Source organism: Aythya marila (genome assembly GCF_965140915.1).
Source record: "Aythya marila genome assembly, chromosome: 5".
NCBI lineage: Eukaryota > Metazoa > Chordata > Aves > Anseriformes > Anatidae > Aythya > Aythya marila.
Genome location: NC_139046.1, coordinates 8,406,663 through 8,429,803, shown reverse-complemented (window position 1 = coordinate 8,429,803; position 23,141 = coordinate 8,406,663). Strand labels below are relative to the sequence as shown.

The window sequence follows — 23,141 nt, the reverse complement described above, 5'->3', positions numbered from 1 at the left end:
AGACAGATCTACAAGTTAACGAGTCTCTCCCCACCCAACAGAGCAAAAGGATTTGCATTGGGTTGGGTTTGTGGGTTTAGTTTTTTGGACAGAACGTTTGAAAGCAATATTCTCTCCAGAAAGCAGAGCACGACTCCCTGGCTCTGGTCTTGCATCCTTACAGGATTGTCACATTTACACCAGTCACCCTCCTGCCTTGTCCAGCACGGAGGGAAAGCTTAGTTTGGATTTCAGAAACACCGATATTATTTGTATCTATTTGTGGTCATAAAGAACAATATAAATGGAATATCATTAATATGAACAAAAATATAAAGCCTCCTAGACACTATTTAAGGTTTCCATGACTTTTTTTTCCCCCACACAGAAACTTTTACAACAGTTTTTGTTTTGTTGTTCAGATCACACTAGGGAAGAAACAAGTTCCTCACTTGAATTTCTAGAGAACTGATAATTTTTCCTTCTGACTAGCTGACACGCATACTCCTTTCATGAAGATATTGCAAAGTATCTGTTGAGAAGGATGTGATACACTCCCCATAGTTATAGGACCAGGTTGTTCGTATGAACCATGGGTCGTTTGTTACTAGCTACAGGAGACATCAAACAGCATTGTTCAGTCTTTGGGAAATTACACACTCTGTGCAAACCGTGCTGATTCTCTGCAAACAACTGAGTCCTTCCCTCTTACCCCCAGATTTTACTGAGCACTGCAAGTGAAAAACTTACCCATTAGATCATGAAGTTAGCAATGCTTGTAGAAACAGATACCCTAGATAAGGATATTACTTACGTTATTTATGAGCATTTGATTGTAGGCAGATGTTTACAATCAAGTGTTTGAAGAGATTTTTTGCACTTAGTTTAAGTCCCTGTCGTGATGAAAACAATCACTTGTAAACAGACATCTGCATAGAGATGCTGTGTGTAAGCATGGGCGCTAGAAAAGGCATGAGCATAGAAAGTGTTTAGTCTTAACTCATTCTGAAGAGGACCTTTCGTTCCTTTACTGTTTTACATGTCTGTTCTTTATTCAAAGGCACGATAAATTAAATAACAAGAGGCTATATAGGAAGAGAGTGCTGTAAAGCACCAAACAGAATGAGTGCAAGAAGCACAGAATTTTTCCAAACCGATATTCCTACTAGGAGTGATCCCAATGTCAACTTTACCACTGGCTTTGCTATTTTTCCTTTCTCAACCACCATCCTCCTCCCACACAGTAAATCCCACAAAGGTCACAGCTAGCATCCCCACATCAGGCAGTCCAGCTACCCAGGAGGGTTCACAGGTTGCTGCCATGCTACTGCACGTCTGAGAACTCTTCTACAGGCTCATCCTATCTCTGTTGCATCCCAAGGACAATAGTCCATTAGCACCCAAAACCAATGAGACAGACTGCACCTGTAACCTCATTGAATCAAACTCAATGCCCACACAAGTTAAGTCCACGCTGCCCCTAGCCCCTTATCCAGCACTACAACTAACACTCTCTGCAGCTTTCAAGGAAGCAACTAAAATGCCTTTCAGCTTCTAGGTTGTTCCTGAAAAGCATATGGGGGAAGCGCTGAGTTATTTTGCTATACAAGTTAACTTTCCATCCAAGCACAGTTTGATCCCAAGAGGACTAATTACACGGTCCAGCAAAGAAGAAAAAAAAACAGCCAAAAGGATCAAACTCACCAAGTGTTTCAGATTAGCATCAGAGAGCATTGAAAAAGCAAAGTTAGCCTGGAACTACTCATAAGTTTAGAAAAAAAATCTCAAATGTGCCTATTTCTAAGTTGTTCTCATTACTTAGTTCTTGCAACACCCCTTTCAGGAGTAATGCAATGCTTAGCACACCTGAGAAGACCTGCACCAGCAAGAAGTTGAGATGCACAAGTTTAACACTTCATGTAAAAAGTCAAAAAGAAACAAAGTTACAGAGTAAGCGTGTATAAGGCATGGGGAGAAGGCATGCAATTAAAATTGCATGCATAGAAATAAAATCTGTAAAAAATCTTGGTAAACTCTACAAATCAGTTTACTTTTTGTTCATCCTCTTCATCATCTTATTTTATTCACCCCATGCTACATAGCTTGTGCTGGTCACCATATGAGGGTAGCATGAAATAACTCTTGGTTTCGGCAGGTAAACAAGTAATACTGATATTCATGCTAGTTTCACAAAGCCATGTGAGAGCAAGGGTCAGGATCTGGAATCTTCGTGAAGGCTGATACCAACCATCAGGGACACTCGGAGCCTTTGGTTAGAATGGTTGATGAGCCAACTGCAGGTCTGACATCAAACTGTCACCCATTTACTTTATTTACCAATTCAATAATATATTAAAAAACAGAGCTAACATCTTCAGGATCAGTGAGCCAGCTCACTCCTGCACAACAGCCTTACTATACATATTTTGATCCATTATTTCTCCATTTCCATACAGCAGTAACACCCACCACATTTATCCACATTCATGTAAAGACCTCCCGACAAGAAGCATTCTCTCTATCTTCAGTACATGGCATCAAAGACTCCTCTCTGCAGGAGGTACTCACAAATACTGCAGCCTCAGCTAATCTTATAGAACAATGAATTTCATCGCTCCCACTATTGCTAGGGAGCTAATGACAATCACTAGTTTTTTTCCCCAAATTGATTTTAGAAAGTAATAGCTGAGAAAATGTTGGTTCCTTGCCTCATCTTTGGATTTCCACAGCCCCATGAGCCCTTCTTCAACAACAGGAGACATGTTTGAATATTTGAAGCTTGGAAATCAAAAGGTAGTTCAAAAAGTAATGAAAGAATTTGATTTTGAGAACTGACTTTGTAGCCAGGAACTTAAAAACAGCTCTCAGAGCTTAGAGACAGTTCTCGCTCATCAAGATAAAGACAAGCCAATGCCCTAAGGAAAAACCCTAGTGAAAATAATGAAATAGCTATGGTGACTGGAATTCTAGTCTCTAGGATGCTGTTTCTGAGGTTGGTAGCTGATAGAAAGAAAAAAAAAATCAGTATTTATATTCCATATCTCCTTGTACAAAAGTTCAGCTTTCATATAGGTTTTTGTCATAAAAGTCATTTAAGTCACCATAAGAAACAGACATAGACCTACTTAATTAAAATTGGAGCATGAGAAGACTAGAGCTTGAACAGTTACAGAACATAGAAAGGAGTTAGTTAAAAAAAATCCAAATCACTTTGGCAAGAGTGTTCCAAGCTGTTTCATGCTTGACAGCCCTCTTATCACCCAAGGAAGCAAACTGATACCACTAGACAAGCCTCTGCTCAGCAGCTGGGAGAGAGAGACATTTCTAGAAAAGGCACATGGGCAATAGCTGCCAGCAAAACCAGCCGCTGTACTCTGCAAGGGGCAGCACAGAGAATCCCAGTTTAAGTAGTAGGAGGTATCTGTGCCTCTAGACCACCTCCTGCACAAAGGGCTACTTGTGTAGTAGTGGGCAAAGGACAACGCTGCCAAGTTGACTCAGGAAATACCAACACGAACAAAGGCCATAAGCGAAGGTTAGAGGAAGTACCAGGTATTAAATCAGGACTTTCACTCCTCATTCATTTTGCCTCATCAGATCAGAGCTTCAAGTAACCAAAGCAAACACAATGTGAAGTATCTTACACACAATGAGGGAATCATTTTATTAGATTATGGAAGACAGCAGCATTACAGTACAAAAAGTTACAAGAGTAGCAGAAAAAAAGTGTTTTTGGTTTAAATACTCAGGATTATACTGGGGAACATGAGAAGGATAGTACCCTTTTCTAAACTAACTCCTAAACCAGGTTATCAAAATAAGTTTTGAATATTCAGCACAAGTAAAAAAGTTACAACAAACATCATTATAAAATGCTTTAATAAATAGTTTCTTTTCTGAAAGTTTTTTTTTTTTTTTTAAGAACATGTCAAACAAAAATGTACTAAAACAGAAGATCCTGCAAAGCAAATCGTGTGTTCCTGTATAAAATAACTGATTTCAAAACATTCATGTTTACATTGTTCATGGGCCAGAGTTTACACTCAAACATCCGCTCCTCTCACTGGTAGGGTAACTAGGTGTATGTAGTGTTATGCTTCTTCAGTAATTAAAATAAATGTACAGTTTGCCCAGTAATAGCAATAATAAAGCCTAAAAAAAAATGCACAAGTCTTCCATTACAAATAACCATTTCTAACGAGGTACTCCCATCTTCTGAGCTTGCCAGCCTTTTTTTTTTTTTTTCTTTAGAGCAAAAGATGAATAAAGCACAACAGAAACAAGATTGAGGAAAATATTGTTCCCTTCATTAGGCCTGTATTTAAACGCAAAAAAGTAATACCACATGTAATTAACATATTCACAAAAGAAAAAACAATGCCTCACTATGTTGGTACTGTACAGTAGATGCACCCGTTAGTGTTCTTGAGATGGGCTGAACATGGGGATAAACAAACATTTCTGGATCTATTTACATGTAAGTGGTTATGTTCCTATGTAAATACAAATGACCAACAGATTCCTAACATTGATTGTATTAACATCATTTTCTAATCTGGACATAATACCAAAAAAAGTCTTATAAACTGCCATAAAACCTCCTTTTCTGTAACATAAATTAAAAGGAATGACATGTAAAAAAAAGACCAAAATATTTAAGTTATTAAATCAAATATACAGAGTGATTCATTTAATATGTACATATTTACAAAAAAAGCACTTTCACTATTAGAAAATAAACTGTGTCAGTTGGGGAACCTAGAGTTCTCACAATTTTACTATATTGATATGGCAGTCTTTGACAGTTGCTATAGAAAAAGTTTAATCTCAAGGCACTTGTCACATGCTTCAATACTGCAATTCTAAAGGAATTCAACAGAAATAAAAAGGCCACTTTTAAACCACAGTTGAAAGATCTCTATAATTTTTTTGTTCCTATTACAAAGTGTGTAAGGCAAATTTGGAAAAAATCTTACAGAAGCTACTAACGTAACAAGTGCAGTGAGCTGCCATTAATAGAGATTCAAAGTCAAGAAAGCAGTTTAAAGTTCACAATTTCCTCAACCAGGAGGTTTTAAAGCCACCATTAAATTAGAGCAAGTAATAAAAAGAAATACATTCTGTAAACAGTGTACAGTCTTTTGTAATAAACTTTACACATATTGAAAATACAACCTCTCCTCTGCCACACAGCGAGTGTATTATAAGTAAACTTTACAAAAATAGCAACTATCAAAGATTACTCATTTTTTCATCTGACAGTCATTGAATAATTTATACAAGGCTAAAGAAACAAAATAAATTTTATTTATTATTATTTTTATTTATTTTTTTTACGCAAAATAAAGAAACTATGAACATTTGACTCCAGATATTTTTAGTCCTTGATGCAAAGTGGAGATGTCAATTTTTCCCCTCCCCAGTAAGCGTAGGCGCAGTCTGCCTACATTCCAAATACAGATTAGTCTCTACTGCCTTCAAAGTTTGATGCATTCACATTTTTTACAGATCTGTTGTCCATTTTGCCTATTTGATGGGATTTCTTTACTGGACTGCTCTCTGATGTATCAGATGCCTTTGTTGGCAAAGGCTTTGCGAGTTTGTGAGAGAGGAATTTGTCCATTTCCTCATCTCTTTCCTCCTCTTCATCCTCCTCTTCCTCATACTCTACATACTCCTCTACTGCATCACAAGTTCTTTTTTGAGGAGATATGAAGTTTTTGCATTCATAACGAATGTCTTTGTTACTGTAAGATCTGTCTATAGGATTTCTTATGGGATTCAAAGGCGCCCACTGGTTATTGGCACCCTCTTCTCGGGGAGGACGACTTCTTTCTCTCTCTTTTCTTCTCTTCCGAGTCCACCACACACAGATGATTATACAGGTCAGCCATACAATGCTAAATACCGCACAAAGAATTGGAACCAAATAATCTAGAGGGCAAATAAAAAAAAGCAAAGTCTTGAGTTAATGGAACTAGTTATACAGCACTGAGCAACTGCAAGAGAAATATCCATACAAAGCTCTAGATTAGTCCTAGAAAGATTTTTTAGTAACTCTGTTAGGTCCTAGAAAGATTTTGAAGAAAGGAGGATGTCATTGCTGCACAACAGCATATATCTGAATACATTAGATTGTCAAGAAAGACTCTTTACAAAAATAGTGAAGTTAGACTTTGCCCTGCTTAATGATGGGGGAACACCTGAGATGTTTTTCCCCTCGAAAGGACAAGCTTCCTATATAAACAGCATCTTCATTCAAGTACCCAAGCCAAGTTGGCCCAGAAAACCTCAGTAATGACTCTGAAAAGAAACAAACTGTTTTTGTAGGAAGGAAGCAGAATGAAGAATATCATCCCTCTAATTTGCCCCTGAAATAGCATATTTCTGATGCAAATGCCAGTGCTAGGTATCCTATCAGTAGATTTCCTTACCATCAAGTCCTCCTGTATTCATGTGCTACCTAGCTCTTACCTGAATGTTTTTGTTTGTTTTTGTGTTTTTTTTTTTTTTTTTTTTTTTTTTAAATATTTAACCAAATCAGTCAGGCAGTCTTTAGGATGGTCCACCAGTTTTACTTCCCTGTAAAATTCTTACTTCAATTTCTCCTACAAATATGGTATATATCATAATGTTGTCACTAGATACGAGAACATTCACTGCTCAATGAGTAAGCAAAAGGAGTTGATGCAACTGCTTTTCCCCCAGTTCCCCTATCAAAAATCCCATTAGTGTTGTCCAAGCCACACAGATGGATTATTCTTCTGGGAAACAATTTCTGAAGATCTGACAGTTATTTGTCTGTCTTTTTCAAGGGCTTTATTACTAGAACAGAATATCTTTTCTGCTAAGCAAGAATTCATGCATTGTAAGTAGTAAGAGACATCAGGTGCTTTACTTTTATAAAGACAGGATGGCTCAACAGCTCTGCAGACACACACAGTCCGAACTACAATTTTGGCCTCTAATCTAAATACAAGTTTTCTGCAGTTTTGAGACAGTTACTTACAGAATAACCTGCAAGTTGCTGTACAGGGGACTGCTTCAATGCCATGGTCATTCATTCCAACTTTAAAATGTCTTCTGAACATATTCTAGTGTGAAAGATGATGGTATGCATGATCTGACATGCTCAAACATTTCCTTCTTGTACAGGAAGATGAATAACCAGGAAAGGGGTTTGCCTCATGAGATTTAAAGTCATAGTTTAGCATGCTAGTGAAAGACTGTGCTCTTAACAATAACTGTTATTCTCTCTCCATTTTCCATAAGCAGTCTAAACCATGAATGTGGTGGTGGGAATAACTTAAGAAAAGGAGCTCTTCATACCAGCTTCAAGTAAAAAAAAAAGATTCTTATGCAAAGAATAGTCTCCATAAGATCCAAATGAAGATTTAAATATTTTTTTTAAGCCAGAGGAAATTGATGAAGTATTTAAATAATCATCTCCATCTGGACACTTGAGCATCCCACAGAAATCAGTCTTAAAGATATAGGGCTTTGCACCAATGTTTTGTGGTAGGTTTACACCTGCCACACCTAATTAAAGGTGTCTAATTAGAGGGTAAAAATAAAACAAACCAAAGACCATGAGACCAGGCTATAGTTTACTTCTTCATGAGTCCAGTTAAAGAACTGGGGTCCACTGGTCAATATAGAGCATCCACAGTGAAATGAGTCTAGAAACATCTTACAGCTAGTGCTTGAGAATAAAGTCAAAGACTTCGCACTTTCTCAGAGAATCTTTGGATTTCATTGATGCAGAAGTAAAACAATCCCAACTCTTTCCCCAGAATTTAATGCACAATCAGAACAGAGAAGCTGAAGTATTTCAGAATCACAGCTCAGTTATCATCTATGACATTTCTATTCATGACAAACAAAGCTAGTAGCCTCCCAGCCTCCCTCAGAAGAGCTAAGGAAATACTACATTTGCCAAGGCTTTAACAGATGAAAGGCATTCCCCTAAAGGGAAAACATAAAGGAAATGGAACCAGGCAATTTACTCATTGTTTTGACTATGGTTGGAAGATCTTCCAGAAGATTATCTGGGGAGGTCTAAGAAAGTTGGGAGGGTCTCCAACATTTGTAAGATTTCCACTCTGAAGCTCTTTAATCAAACTGCAGCCCACCAGGGGTCCTTCAGAAAACCTTCTCCTGCCTCCCCCAGACAGGAAAAGGACAAGGAACACAGGCACGCAAAACTTCAACTGTTCATTTTGGCACATCTCTTGGACAGACAATACTGAGAGATGAAGGTATCTCCAATCACACCATACCCTTGTTAAGGGGAAGGTATGTTACAGTTTAAACCAGCTGTGCACTACTGATAAACATGAAGGAGAACAAAGTTTTGTATTACCATTGTCAAGTACTGAAAGATCCTAGACATCTAACTCCTGCTAAGGTAATACATAAGCACTTCAGAAGAGACTTGGTATCACACTATATCCACCCCTGTTCCCATGTTTTCAGTACCTCACATCTTCAGTTTCTATAGTGCAGCAGCACCAAGGTCTGAGGTTTGGTTAAGGTTAATGTAGGAAAATCAGAAAAGATATGAAAACAAGAACTCCTGATCTGGTGGAAGGTATGCTTAGGATAGAAAATGGGGTTAGAAATAGTGGCAATAGCAGGTAGGGACATAATCCATAACATGGTATCAAGTTTAACCTAGCACACAAGCACAGACTCTTGATCTTAAAGCCACTTTCCTCTTCAGTTAGCAATAGCAATTGAAGAAACAACCTGGTCTACCATTTTCCCACACAGAGACAAGACACTGACAGCAAGGAATAGAAAACACTTGAACACACACAGGATGAGTGCATTGGGAACCTTACCTGATGATGAATTCCCAACAACTATGGTCTCTACTTTAACTTCAGTTACTGCCAACATAACAGTGCTGTTCTGCCGCTTGGTGATGGCATTTACTATTGTATTAGCAGCATTCTGTATGAGACTATTGTCTTGTTCATCTCGATGTGGGACAAAAGACTAAAAGGCAGGGAAGGTGAAAAAACAATTACTGCAGTCACCTAGGCAAAACATTGCAATTTTTAAATTTAACTCTATCTTATTTGAGTTCTGTGGCTTGAGTTTACCTGACAGAAGTTAGAAACCTTTAAATATTCTGTAGCAATATCATGGATGCCTTTATTTGAACTGCAGATGCAGTGTCAGGCTTGGTTGGTAACATGCCTACTTGCTAATCCAGCATATCTCAAAATGCAGCTGACTTCCATGTCACTTACACCACTGAGCTAAACTTAGTTATACTTTGAAGCACTTCAAGACGTGTGGATTATCTAGATAGAAGCCTGGACTAATAACAGTCTGCTCTATTTATACCATACCGTTTACTTCTTGCATCATGGCTCAGCATGTTCTTTACAATACTGGCAGAGACAGTCCAGCTTCTGCCTTGACAAACACTTTAATATGAAAATTAATTCTTTATTTGGAAACTACTCAATAGAGAAGCATTGAGTGACTGAGCTATAAATGCCTCTAAAGCACATCTTTAGCTCAGTATGGCAACAATCACTCGCACCTACTTAACTTGTATCGTCTTCAACTTAACACTTATGCTTAGTGAACATCCTGAAGCAGTCATACTAGATGGCAAGTACCAACTTCTTTACACTGCAAAGATCAAATCCAACCACCTGCAACTATCTCCCCACTGAGAAGGTCAAAAGCCCAAGATTTGATAGAGCAGGTAGGCACCTGTTCACTAATTTAGGCTGAATTAGTCCTCAGAATGACTTTATCAGCAGATTGTGGTCACCTTCTGTCATTAATGAAGCTTGTAATCCAGATATCTAGCAGTATAGGAAATTCCATGAGATCACAAAATCACAGTACAGTCAGCCTAGGCCACAGATTGCAACATCTGTATTGAAGTGAAACAAGCTTAAACAACCTCTTCCCCTGCTCAAACTAATGACAACACATATACACACACACATCTCATACTTACAATAGCAACTTCCACCGCATTTTCTGTGGAGTATGACAGATCACATAATATTATCAAAGTTCTGTCCCTAGAAACAGTCCTAGTAGCTGGTAAATATCGAATTTCAGAACAGATATTTTCAGTTGTAGTGCCCTGTTAGAAGCAATGGAGATCACATGACTTTAGTTCAAGTCAAAATTAGCACAAAATAAACACCTCCACAGTTTCTGCGGTTACTGAGACCTGATGAAGGGGACAAATAAGGCAGGCAAGAAATGGCAGAAAAGTGAGGAACAGTTTTTGAATGAAGGGAAGAAGCTGAGCTTATATGACTATCCTAGTACAGTCTAAACCCAGCTTGTACTGTAAGAAGTAATTTATTTCTTTGAAATTAAAATATATATATATATTCAGTAAAAACCCTAACTTTACCTTGCCCTTTAGGCAAAGCAAAATTTATAACTGAAGTCTAAGAATAAAATTTGCAAGTTGATGACAGCAAGTTGTGTTATAAATATTTATCTTCTATTCCCCAACACGGAAGATATATTAAATATAGAAATGTATAAAACATATTCCCATACTTGATTAATAATTATTCTCACCTGGGGGACTTTGTTTCCATTAAAAATTAAAGTAATCCTAGCACAGTCATTGTCCAAGTATCCTGAATTAGGTAGACACTTGATATTGGCAGGCAGAGGTTCAGAGGCACTGCATTCTCCCCAGTCAGTACACGGTGGCTGAAAACATTTCATATACTTCTCCTGGCATTCTTGACCCATGGGACACTGGGTATTTGAATTATCCCAGTGTTTGTGTAACAGACAAGGTTTTTTCCCACACCACACCTAGAAATTCAGAACAAAAAAAGTACTGTTACAGTTAATTGGTCTTATGCATCAAAATCAAATAAGCTATTCACTAAGATGGTCATGATCTACTACTAATTGCAAAGTACTTATTTTGATATTACTATAGTCTTAGTAGAAGATGGAGTTGCTCTTCCAGAAAGAGTGGATGTTTTGTATTGACTAAAGAGTAAACTGAGCAAAGATTACCCAAGATACTGGTGACACCGAGGGGCTTCCAGATTAATCCCACATAATTTCAAACCATATGGAAGTTCAGACTTTTTTAAGCTAGTCATCTAGGCTTTTTATTTCTAGAATATAAAAACCTCACCAAGGTTTCATTTCCCTTCAATTTTTATACTAAGATCCTTGCTACAGAATGCTGAAGACATTAAGGAATGACAGATCAGTAATAACCACTGACATTTTGACCACTCTTCCAAGAAAATAGTATGCCAGCACCCCCAACTTACTGAGGGATAGCAAGCTTCCAAACACCACTCCACTTTATAATGCACCTTTGTGAAGCATATAAAATGCTATACATCTATTCATTTATTAATGTATGGATTTCTTAAAGCACCATTAACAGCAAGAGAACATTCATTTCACTACACATGAAAGAACCAAACAATATGAGTAACTTGTAATCACTGCACCATTTATTTGCCTCAAAGCTGTGTGCTGCCACCCTATACGCATCCTTAAGTCTCCTTCCACAACAGGAAGCATATTTCTGCAGTTGTAGTTGCCATCACGTACTGTTCCCCTTTGAAGGCATCTCAAACTTCAAACTCACAACACCATAAAGACTAAAAATAGTATTTTTAAATTATTACATGCAAGATACAGTTATTTCCTAGCCTACAGGGCATACCTACCTAATAAAAAACCATGAAGGCTGAACAGATCAGCAAGATCCAGGCTTTTAAACTGGTGCTTCCAATGAAACACCTGGGAGACTGCCAGGTGAGGCAGTGTCATAAGTACTGTTAGTGCTCATCTCAAACCACCCACCTAGTCTTACAACTTGTAAGCAGCACCGATCTTGTTTTTCTCCAACTGTTATGTAAAGCTGCACAGGCACCACAAATCCACTGAGATATCACAGCATGGCTGAAAGGTCTGCAGCACATACACTAACGTGTTCTATCTGAATTTAGGCTAGTCATATGGCTTCTAAGTCACAACCACAAACATATAGTCCATAATAAATATACAAAGATTAGAATTAGTCAATTCATCAGTCTACTGAAGGACAACACGAAGGCAAAGATTGCCCACTGAAGAAACTGTTTTTCTTCCTCCACATCCTTTACCTTGGAATTAAGGTTTCTTGGAATTAAGTCTAATACCATGTTTGCAAAGCTTTGGCAGAGATTATTTTTTTTCTAAAATCATTTCAAGGATCATTATTCCATTCCCATTAATATTTACTTTTCTGAAAAAAAAAAAAAGTGCTTGTCTGCTTCTAGAGAGCTTGTTCTAGCAGGTAGAGGGTAGGACAATAGCTTATCATTGTAAAGCCAATCCCGTTGGTGTTTTTACGGGAAGTCCTTGCAGACAGAAAAGGACATTCTGTGGGTGTGCTATGCAAGAGTCTTGATGGAAAAGAGACTAATTTGTGCATGAAGAAATACTAACTTGTACATGAAGTATGTTTCAGCCAGAAGGATTTAAGAAAGCAGGTCAAAATAACTACCTTGGTGCAGTCAATACGGCCATCCAAGCAGTGACAGTTGTTGCATTCTTGATCCCACCTGCTGCCATGAGGAAACGTCATTCCTTTAAGCCAGCAAGGCTTTCCAATTCCAATCACTACAGAAAGAAACAGGCACTTAACTCAGTCACTGAAACTATAAATATTTAAATAATAAAAAAAACTTGCTGCTTATTCAGACCATCGCATATAAACTCTATACTAACTACAATTGTAAATTGTACCCAATTGTTTTTTGGGGGCAGAGGTTGATACGTAGATATAGAAATACCTTCTTGGCACCTAGGACCAACTCTTCCAGGGGGACAAGTGCATCGGTATCCATTGATTTCATCTATACAAGTGGCACCATATCCACAAGGGGAAGACTGGCATTCATCAATATCTAGAGAGAAAATAGGAAAACTCAACAGCAAGAACATAAAGCATTGTAATCAAACATTTACTGGGATGTAATCTGACAATACCTGCTTTTCTAACACGCAAGAGTTTGGCTTTAGAATTAATCATCTTAATTGGAATTATTCTTATAATTCCATCCTAATTGAAACTTTGGTAATCAAAGCAGCAATCTTATGCTGACTCATCTTACAGAGCAGAGGTGTTGGACAGCTGTAGGTGCTAATGTCTTCTCCACACACAGCTAATGTCAGAACAGGATGTGGGACTGTAGTCCTAGGGTCTGCCATTTAGACTTAGAAAATCACATGCTTTCAGGAGGTTATCATAGTGCAAGAAACAAACAATAAATTGGCTCAACAGTGTCCCCCCAGAAAATTACAAAGGAGTTTCTTACAGCAATACAATCTACCATGAAGAAGAAAAATATAGTTTGTTACAGACATTTGATACAACTTCCCAATAACTATGAAATAGCAAGTAGATTCATTTAGTACACAGATACTTAGCACAACAGCATCTCAAACAGCCTTCAAGGATTCACAGACTTACAGAAATCTAATGAAAAAAGGCAGAATCATAGAATTATGCAGGTTGGAAAAGAGCTTTAAAATCATCTAACCCAACTTTTAATCTAGTACTAAAGTCCACTACTCAATCATGCTGCTAAGTCCTAAGCCTACACATTTCCTGAAGATCTCCAGGGATGGTGACTCAACCATTTCCTTGGGCAGCATGTTCCAACACTGCACAACCCTTTCAGTAAAGGAATTTCTCTTCTCCTAATATCCAAACCTAACTTCCCCCGACACAATTTGAGGCCACTTCCCTTAATCTCATCACTTGATGCTTGGGAGAAGAGCCTGACCCCCACCTTACTATTGCCTCCTTTAAGTAACTGCATAGCACAATTTGCACCCACCCCCAACTCCTTTTCTCTAGGAGAAATAACCTCAGATCCCTCAGCCACTTCTCCTAGGACTTGTGAAGCAAGAAGCATTGCCCGTTCAGATGCACAAAGTATTTGTCATCCTGGATAAGTGAATAACACTAATTTATGCAAAAGTCTACCAATAGAAGTAAAAAAACCAACCTGCCAATTTGCAAGCTACAGCCAGCTGCTTCAGTTTTGACCTTAACTGTTCTCTCCCAAGACACATATCAAAAGTTTAATAGATTCATTTAGGTTGGAAAACACCCAACCATCAACTAACACTACAAGTCCACCACCAAACCACATCTCTAAGCACCATGCCCACGTGTCTCAAGTATCTCCATGGAAGGTGACTTCACTGCTTCCCTGGACAGCTAGTTCCAATGCCTAACCCCCTCTTGAAATCCCACTCCAATCCCACAGAAAAATTATTTAAACACTAATTCTTAGCTGATACAGGCTATCAGCTCATCTTCTGTGTTTACAGGACTAGAGTTAGTCTCATTACCACCACAATTGCTTTCTGTTACCTGTATAGACAACAGAAACAACAACACATAAATGAACATGAGCCAAAGAGCTTTTGGTTCTATTCTAGCTCCCTTCAGAACCACTCCATGACAAAGTACCAGCAAAATTCAGAAGCATCTAAACTACAGCGTTTGATTACTCCTTCCTCCTCTACTCAAGCTATGTTAAAGACTATCTAAATGGCTGTTAATTCTTACTGTTATCAGCATCCCATAATAGGTATTTGTTAGAGCTACTTCCTTTGTTTACAACTTTCTAAACAAGGAAAAAGCAGTCAGCAACCCCATTACAAATACACAGCATTTGTCTTTGACTACAAGTAGTCCTCTCTGCATTTCACATCTGGAAAAAGGACAGTTCAACATCCCTGAGTGTCTGCATGTAATTATACATACATAATTATCTGCCCTCTCTGGTTCTACATCCAGAGATCGCTAACTACAGTAGATGTAATAGCCTCAAAGTCCGATCTACCCAAAGTAAAATTATATAAAAATAGAGTAAATATATTTAGATCAAAATAGTAGTATTCAGAAGTATTTAATTAAAAACACAAAAAGACATACACACATCCACAACATTTAAATGTAGTCTTCAAGTCCTTTGTTTCCTCCTGTTTTTCAGCCTCTAGTGAAAATTGCCATGTAACAGGTTAGTTTTATAGCTTTGAAAGAGCCTTTATCGTATTTCTTGCAAAATGCTGTGCTCCACTACCTGTATTCATGTGCTCCTCATATTTTGTTTTCATTTGAGATATCCAAGTGGATTTTAGTTTCTAATTTTTTAGTTTCTAATGTTAAATGGTACACTTAATGCGTTATCTTTAATGATGAATTGCTTATCAAGAAAAATACTAGATCATAATAAACTCCTATAAAACCAACACTCCAGACCCTTCAGAAATGCCTGACAAAAAGCAGCGACAAAGTACAATTTAAGCCAAGTCACTTTGGTTGCATTTAATGAAATAAAGAAAGGAACAGGAACTGCCATTGTTTGCAAGGTGAGTACCAGTGCCTGACTGACCCAGTTGACTTCTTTATTTGGAATTCAGCTGACCTAATGCAAAGAGGATTTAAGGGTTCTTTCTGATTTGTGTGCTGGAATGGTGCAACCTTTCAGGTCATTATTCATATAGGTACTTTACTTACTAATTCTGCAGTCAGGACCAGCAAATCCAGGTGCGCATTCGCATCGAAACCAATTCACACCATCAACACAGATACCTCCGTTGTAACTGTAAAAAAAAAAAAAAACACATAACTACACCAGTTGTTCTCAGGCTACATTCACAAGTCTAAAGATGAACGAAAAACATAGGTTCCTCACACTGCCTGTTCAAATGCAAATTTCTATCGTCTTTATTCATGGGACTTTCTCACTATTCAAAGAATTACAAAGTCCCTAATTCATAATACTAGTCTAGACTCAAGCTATTGTTTCAGTGGTCTCTAATTAAAGCTTTAATTAAACCTGCTGCTGCTGTTCAGGGGAACAACTTATTTCATCATTTGAAAAAGCATACTGTTAGATAAAACTGCTTTGTAAGTTACCTGTTGAACCAACAACATCTACAAAAGCATGCATGGGGAAGAACATCAACAGATCTCAAGGAGATAAAGCAGCCCTAAAAAGCTAATACAGAGCCAGAACTTCTGGAATTTATTTGAAATGCAATAACCCCTACTGAATGCATCAGAGGTTGACAACAGGGAAAGATAAGGTAGATAGTTTGCTTAATCCACGTGTCAGTATTTTTCCTCTTAAGCCATAAACAAACTTCTATGTTTAACACTCCTAATATATCTCCCCCCCCAAAATTACTATTTTAAAAACTCATTTATACAGAGTATTTGATCTAACTGTAAGTTTTTTTTATATTTGTCTAAAACTATTTGCTGCAGATTAACAAGTTTTGATTATTTTTCAATTCTTATTCTAAAACTCAGTTGTAGATACTTGAGATGTTATCAAGTCTGATTCATTTCACACTATAGTAAGTCACCAGTCAGTTCTGGCATGAAAACTACACTGAAATACTTTGTTCATATATGAATCAGCTCAAGATCATTCTGTGGTCTTTGCTGTTGTGAAGAAATAGATAAGGCACAACTAAGAACTGTTTTAAGACTTACAAAGGCTGGCTTCAATTATTTTAGGGCAGAATTTGTTCTAATCTAGAATAGAAATCCATATTACTGTGCTGTCTTATTTTCACAATAGGTATAGAATTGTAATTCTCATACTTACCATGGATGAGGGTTGCAGTCATTGGTATCTATAAAAAAGAAAATAGACTAACATCAGACTAACATAACTGACATTTTCTAGCATACAATATTATAATTTAAAAGACAATGAAAGCAAAAAGTTCAAGAAGATTCCTTCTACACACACGCTTGCAAAAAAAGTTCAATTAGACCTAAGAGACTTAAGAAATACCTTACATTTTCATTTTAGTCATAAAGTCTTACAATTTCTGCATATTCAACACCATGGACTGGTAAGTAGAATGATGGCAACGTAACAGGAATAAAACACATTATTGCAGTAGTAGTTCCTAGCTCAAACAGCCTCTAAAAGCTTTTTAAAGGATTCTTATTACTTTAGCAATTCATACATATGTATGCAACAGTCAGATTTCTTAAGCAAATCTTTCACATTATAAATAATTCTGAATTATTTGTTAGCAGTTACACTGGTACTGTAACCTTTAAAACAGCTCATTAGGGCATACATCAGTACAACAGCAATTTCAGGGTAAACTTAAAGTGAAAACAGATCTCAGATGTAGACTTCTTCTGTTATGCCTTGAAACAAAAAAGAAGAGCTGCAAGCTTTGTTCCACCTAACTAATTCATTGTGTTGACAAGTCAAAGCAATTAATAACTATCCTCAAAGAAAGTAGCTGTATATGATGGAATATGCACCACCACCTTACTTTCCAGATACTTTTCATTATTAAATATACAGAGCAAAACAATCCCAGAGATAGTTGATCCCGAAGATTATTTTTCTCTAAGAGGCTGGATGTCATATTTTGGCAGAGAATAGTGGCAAAAAGAAACACGGCAAATTCTTCATTCATTAGTCAAGCATCATATTTACTGTGAGTGATTCAGATATTTTGGCAGCTAAACATAATAAACTTGCTTTGTTTCAGTTAACAACTCTGCTAGACACTTTGAGTATCACAGAGCAAAGAAGAAAAAGCCTTACTCTGTGTGCATGTACGTCCTTCCCATCCTTCTTTGCAGATGCAAGAAAAGGAGTCTCCGCTGCCAACACATGTTCCACCATTCATACAAGGGTTTGGAATACAACTGCTGTTTTTAGCTTTGAAAACAGAAAAGGTATCTACTTAGCACAACAAATATATCCGTCATCTGGATATATCGAGATCACTAACCTGAATAGCACTTATGTCAGCACTGCAAGACTTACAAGAAGGTGAAAAGATTCTAAGAAGAGCCACACGCACAGTCATCTCTTACCTACCTTCACAATCACAAATCAAATGCTTAATTGAATCAAGATAAATTATCTATTTTTCCCCCATGTAAGGTAAGCATTCCTCAAACACTGCTAAATTCCTACTCTGGTAGTATCCCACATCAGCTGGGATACACAGCCTGCACAGGATGTGAACACTGGTTGGTGCTTATGACTAGAAATTTTTCTAGAAAAGGGAATAAACTACCCTGAACTCAGTCATGATCCAACTGGAAAGGCATTGACAGTCAACTAGAATACAGCTTTCCCCATTTACGAAATGATTAAGTATTATTTAAGTTGTTCTCTGCTTCTGCCTTTGTCCATAGACAATTTAGAGCTTACCAATGTTGCAAGTGCTTCCAATCCATTCTGGAGGACACGAACAGCGGAATGTATCTCCATCGTCATAGCACGTTCCACCATTGCTACAAGTATTTGCATCACATTGGTACTCACCTACACGTTTACAATAAAAACAATTAAAAATAATCAAGTCCAGGCTAATGGAAATTAGAAGGCCAGGTATTTTTTACTCACAAGTTTACTTTTTTTTTTTTTTTTTAGAGAGACTTTACATTTAAATGCAACAGTACTAGAAATGCATAGTTCTACTTGCTGTATTAGAGTAAGCAAGCCAAAAATAGTGGAATCTAAGGGCCTCTCTTAAGACTATTCCACTACAGTTTGTGAAAGAATAGGTTCTTTAAAAATTCCATTTTGTTGCTGGGAAACTGGAAGAGGTAATGAAAATACGACTATTATTTCACTGAGATTGTTTTAAGTTTCAGGAACTCTAGTCTCATGCAAAGAAAGAAAACTAAAGATCAAAGAAAAGAACACTTACGTGAATGGCAAGTTTTGCCTTTCCAGTCATTCTTACATTCACAATAGAAGTCATTTACCAAATCAATGCATCGGCCACCGTTATGACATGGGTTAGGAGAACAGTCATTGAAATCTAGAAAGAGTTATTCAAATTAGCTGATCTAGCCTAGCCAGGGCCATGACAAAGAACACAAAATGTTTCTTTATAAAGGAAATAATCTGCATAGCATTTATGAAAACAGCATTCCTAATTGTTAAGCAGTTATCTTTATATAAGCAAGGAAAATCTATTTTTAATAAACACAAATTACAAAACACTTTGACAACTTAAGACAAAAGTATCTTTTAGAAATCAGCAGTATGACTAAGTAGAGAGCCACCATAGTTTCTTTTTCCAGCAAATGTCTGCATTTTGAACTTTAGAACTTTCTACTATGCAACTTAAGAGTAGAAACCACAATATCCTGAAAAGAAGCCCTAACTCAGGCCATCCACAAGACAAGGCTCGCTTCTCCATGTGTACATGTATATACACACAAATATACAGAAGTTCTAGAGAGAATGCTTTCTACTCAAGACAAGTTTCAATACTTAAAACAATTATTCCAAAACAACCTTCAACTAAACCACACAAATTCTTGAAAGTGATAGCTATCAAAAGCTTCTCAGCCTTTATTTCACATCTGAATTGACAGACATCCTGTAGTAAGCCTCAACAAATCCTTGTCCTCGTGTTTTAGGAAGGAACTTCATTCAGAGTAGATATCACATTTAATAAAGAATCAGCTGCAGTTTCCTCTGAGTTAACAACCATAAACTTGATCTAGTACACTTCATTAGCCAAAGCCCAAGAAGTCTCAGCCAAGGTAACAAGAGTAAAGGCCTGCTCCCACTGAGCCCAGAATACAAAGCACTTAAGTTGCAATATTCATCGAGTAAAACTTCAGACTTCAGCAGTTCTTTTCTTACCAAAGGACTAGAATGTTAGATTTGTGATTCCTTCAGTAAGGTGGAAGCACGTTATAACTTACACAGGTTTAAAGCTAAAAAGCTTTCCAAGTTTGGAAACTGATGCATATTAATTGATTTGATAAAGGACAGACTTATGTACATTAAGTACACTAAGAGGCAAATATGCTTATAGCAATAAGAGGAATGAGTCTTTTTTAGCATGCTCTCTATTCACTTTTGCTTCTCCTCAGAAGAACTTTTTTTCTCCTGAGGTACGTCCCATGCTATAACCAAAGCATCAGATTATAGTTACATCAAAAGAACAGAATCTTTTAGAGCTGCTGCTATAAAATCTTGAAAATGCTTCACCAAACAACACTGAGTAGGCTGTTACCATAGAACAGAGAAGCTACTGCAGGATTAGCTATATCCTAAATGTCACTAATTGTTACAACATAACTGTAGTATTTAGCAGGGGAATGCATAGCAATACTCACTTGTGTCACACAACTCTCCTTCCCAGCCACTTGAGCAGAAACACCTAAATGAATCAACTTCATCGATGCACGTCCCACCATTCTTGCAAGGTTTCCCAAGACAATCATTGATGTCTATGACAAAGAGTCAACAATTATTGCTCAAGACTTTCTTCATACACAAAAACAAACTAGGTTGAATGATTTCTAGGCATTTTCTAAGAAAAAAACGCTATTCTCCATTTTGACATGCACAAGAACAGCTCATAGCATCTGTTTTCAAGCCTGGTAAAAATTCTAGATGTGTTCTCTCTCTCACGTATCAAGACAAACCAGAGCATTAAGTTCCCCTGGAAAAAAAACGTTCAAAAATACCTAAGTAGTAGGTACAGACACATTCGCATTAAGATCAGTTTTCATTCACAGAGGAAAGCACAAACCACTACAAAAGACAGTTTTTTACCAGAAGAGATTGGACTTGAAGCAATACACTGGAAACAACACTCTGCAACTCTTAAAATCCTCACGTTTTACTTTATGTTGTAGAGCTTCAAAGCAAAAACAAACTTTAAGGAGGTTTAGATCAAAAACATATATTTTAAAAGAAACTCCCACTTACTTTCATGACAGTATATTCCAGTAAAACCTCTTTCACAGGCACAGGTAAAATTCCCTCCTGGCTGACTAATACACCGTCCATGAGGCCCACAAACATTAGATGAAATGAAACGGATTCCTTCTTGGGTAGTATTAGTGAAGACTTCTATTGTGCAGCTGTCTATTACTAAGAAAGAGAAGTACACCATCAAACCATAAGAATCCATATCACTTTAAGTTATCCAAAAATTAAGACCTTAAGACCAGTTAACTTTTAAAAACAATTATGTTACTTCTCTACCGCTTTATAACCGAGCACTGCTACAAGCACTTTCTTCTCACTATTTCACCAGGTCCATGTACAATAAAATAATTCTGCATTATGCTATTCTCAGAAATACTACTTTTCTATGTACCACCATTAAGACAAATTTCTGGACAGGAGCAGGTACCTTTACAAGAATTGTTCTTGCAGTGGTCCTTGAGATGAGAACAATTCTTTCCATCATAGTCATCAGGGCAGGCACAATAATAATCTCCTCCCAGATCATAGCATTTAGCCCCATTCTGGCAAGGGTTAGGTTCACAGAAGTCAATATCCATCTGTAAGAGAGACCAGTTAGCAGCAGCAGCTTCGTTTCCCAGAAATAAACAGCTTTAAGTATGTTGCTGGAGACAGAGGAAGCTGATTTACAGAGAACCTCACGTTTATGGATTTTCTACACTGCATATACAGAAGGAAACTTCAGTTGTTTTTTTTTTTTTCAACTTTAATGAAGGGCTTTTAAAAAGGGCTTCTGATTCTCCAATTAAAGATATCCCTTTGCATGAGGCTGAATAAGCATATTCACAATAACTTAGCAAAGAATGTGTCATTAAGAGATCGCAGTGTGACTACTCTAGATCATTATCCATCATTTCTCTGCCCTTCACACCCACATGCTATGTGCTGTAACTCAAGTTAGATAGCAGCTCACTTAACTTGCCTCTACAAGACACTTAAAATGCACAGCACCTTCCAAAAATGTATTCTCTAGAGCAATTCAGTTCCCCTCCCACCTTAACTAACACATAATTTGTTATTGAACCACACAACTTTGAAGAAACCTCTGGAGATAGCTACTCCCACCTCCTGTGCAAAAAGCCTCGTTAGACTAAGTTGGCCAGGGCCTTATCCTTACAAATATCTAGCATGCTGATTTGCACACAGAAATGCAAGGTGCATTTTGAACACTTCTTAGAATTTGCTTTTTGAACTTAACACTAAACCCAGTGTTCATAACATAACCTTTAACAGACTCATCCTTTTAGGAAAACAATTCTGCTTCTACATCTTAGACTGCCACAGAAGACCACCACTGGTCACACCCCAAACTAGCTTTTGAGGCTGCATTGATGACTGAGACTATATTGTTATATCAGTTTCTTTCCCCCAAACTGTTCTTACAGACTGCACTCCTGCCCTCGAGTCAGTCTTTTCCTCTTCACATCTTGTGAGAAAGGAAAACTCAATCTTACAGAAGTCTGATCAAGTCCCATAGCGTATTTGGCCACTCTCTTTCTTTTCAACTGCAGAGTTTTTTTTAAAAAAAATTCAAACCTAAATAAAACAGAAGGAACCCCAGATGTCTAAGCATTAATTCAGCACAGCATGTACAATTCCAGCTGCCATTGAGAGATTTTCAGCCAGCTATTTAGCAGACTCATATAAAACATTTAAAGCAGACTATAAAAATAGGAGATCTGAGAATCTTTCTCAGACCTAACTATCATACATTTCCATTTGTTTCCTTCCATTAGTATAAATTTCCCCTTCCCAATGCAAGTCAGTAGCTGGTACTTTAGCATCTGGAATCAATGGTAGATATTTCCTGCAGCACACACGGCAAGAAGCCAATTCTTCCTCTATTATTTGAACAGATCTACTAAAACTTTAATTACATATTATGGTATGAACCAGCAAGAAGTAGAGCACCCAAGATACAATCCTTACGTAGAAAAGGCATGAGTTATTAGGTACTACACCAGTTTTATTAAACTGGTCAGTATCTGTAACCCTTTTTAATTTTGAATAAAAGGAAGACAGTACAGATACATTAAAATAAACATTCTTCAGCATGTAGCAGAAATCACTCCAATGTCCTCCATTAAAAATTCTGGAAGAAATCCAACAAGCTTCTAATACAATGCTTTCAGTAGATGCTGTCTTCCAACTACGTTTGTTTTTTTAGGAAAGCCAGAAAGTACATACTTGGGCAATATAATTTCATATTGAGAAAAAAAACTAGCATCCTCCCTAGGAAGAAGTAGATCTTCATTATCATTAAGTATTTTCATTAGGAGTTATCAACAGCATTCAGTATTTAAGATCTGAGTACTTAATGTGTAATAGCACTGCACATTCCCACAGCGATGT

General features: G+C 37.2%; 1 protein-coding gene across 3 annotated transcripts in view; it reads right to left on the bottom strand.

Annotated features, from left to right (window-relative positions):
- Positions 1–3,623: 3,623 nt before the first annotated feature.
- The window catches only part of JAG2 (jagged canonical Notch ligand 2), a gene marked incomplete at its 5' end in the record, with an annotated part of 68,088 nt that continues 48,570 nt past the window's right edge, over positions 3,624–23,141 (bottom strand). For all 3 annotated transcript variants that reach the window (XM_082761610.1, XM_082761612.1, XM_082761611.1), the window contains 14 exons: positions 3,624–5,913; positions 8,823–8,979; positions 9,965–10,096; positions 10,549–10,794; positions 12,500–12,615; positions 12,789–12,902; positions 15,533–15,618; positions 16,632–16,659; positions 17,601–17,717; positions 18,219–18,332; positions 18,721–18,834; positions 20,150–20,263; positions 20,748–20,912; positions 21,178–21,328. In XM_082761610.1, coding sequence (XP_082617736.1) covers positions 5,441–5,913; positions 8,823–8,979; positions 9,965–10,096; positions 10,549–10,794; positions 12,500–12,615; positions 12,789–12,902; positions 15,533–15,618; positions 16,632–16,659; positions 17,601–17,717; positions 18,219–18,332; positions 18,721–18,834; positions 20,150–20,263; positions 20,748–20,912; positions 21,178–21,328 — 2,127 coding nt within the window. In that variant the 3' untranslated portion in view covers positions 3,624–5,440. The remainder of the gene's footprint in view (positions 5,914–8,822; positions 8,980–9,964; positions 10,097–10,548; positions 10,795–12,499; positions 12,616–12,788; positions 12,903–15,532; positions 15,619–16,631; positions 16,660–17,600; positions 17,718–18,218; positions 18,333–18,720; positions 18,835–20,149; positions 20,264–20,747; positions 20,913–21,177; positions 21,329–23,141) is intronic.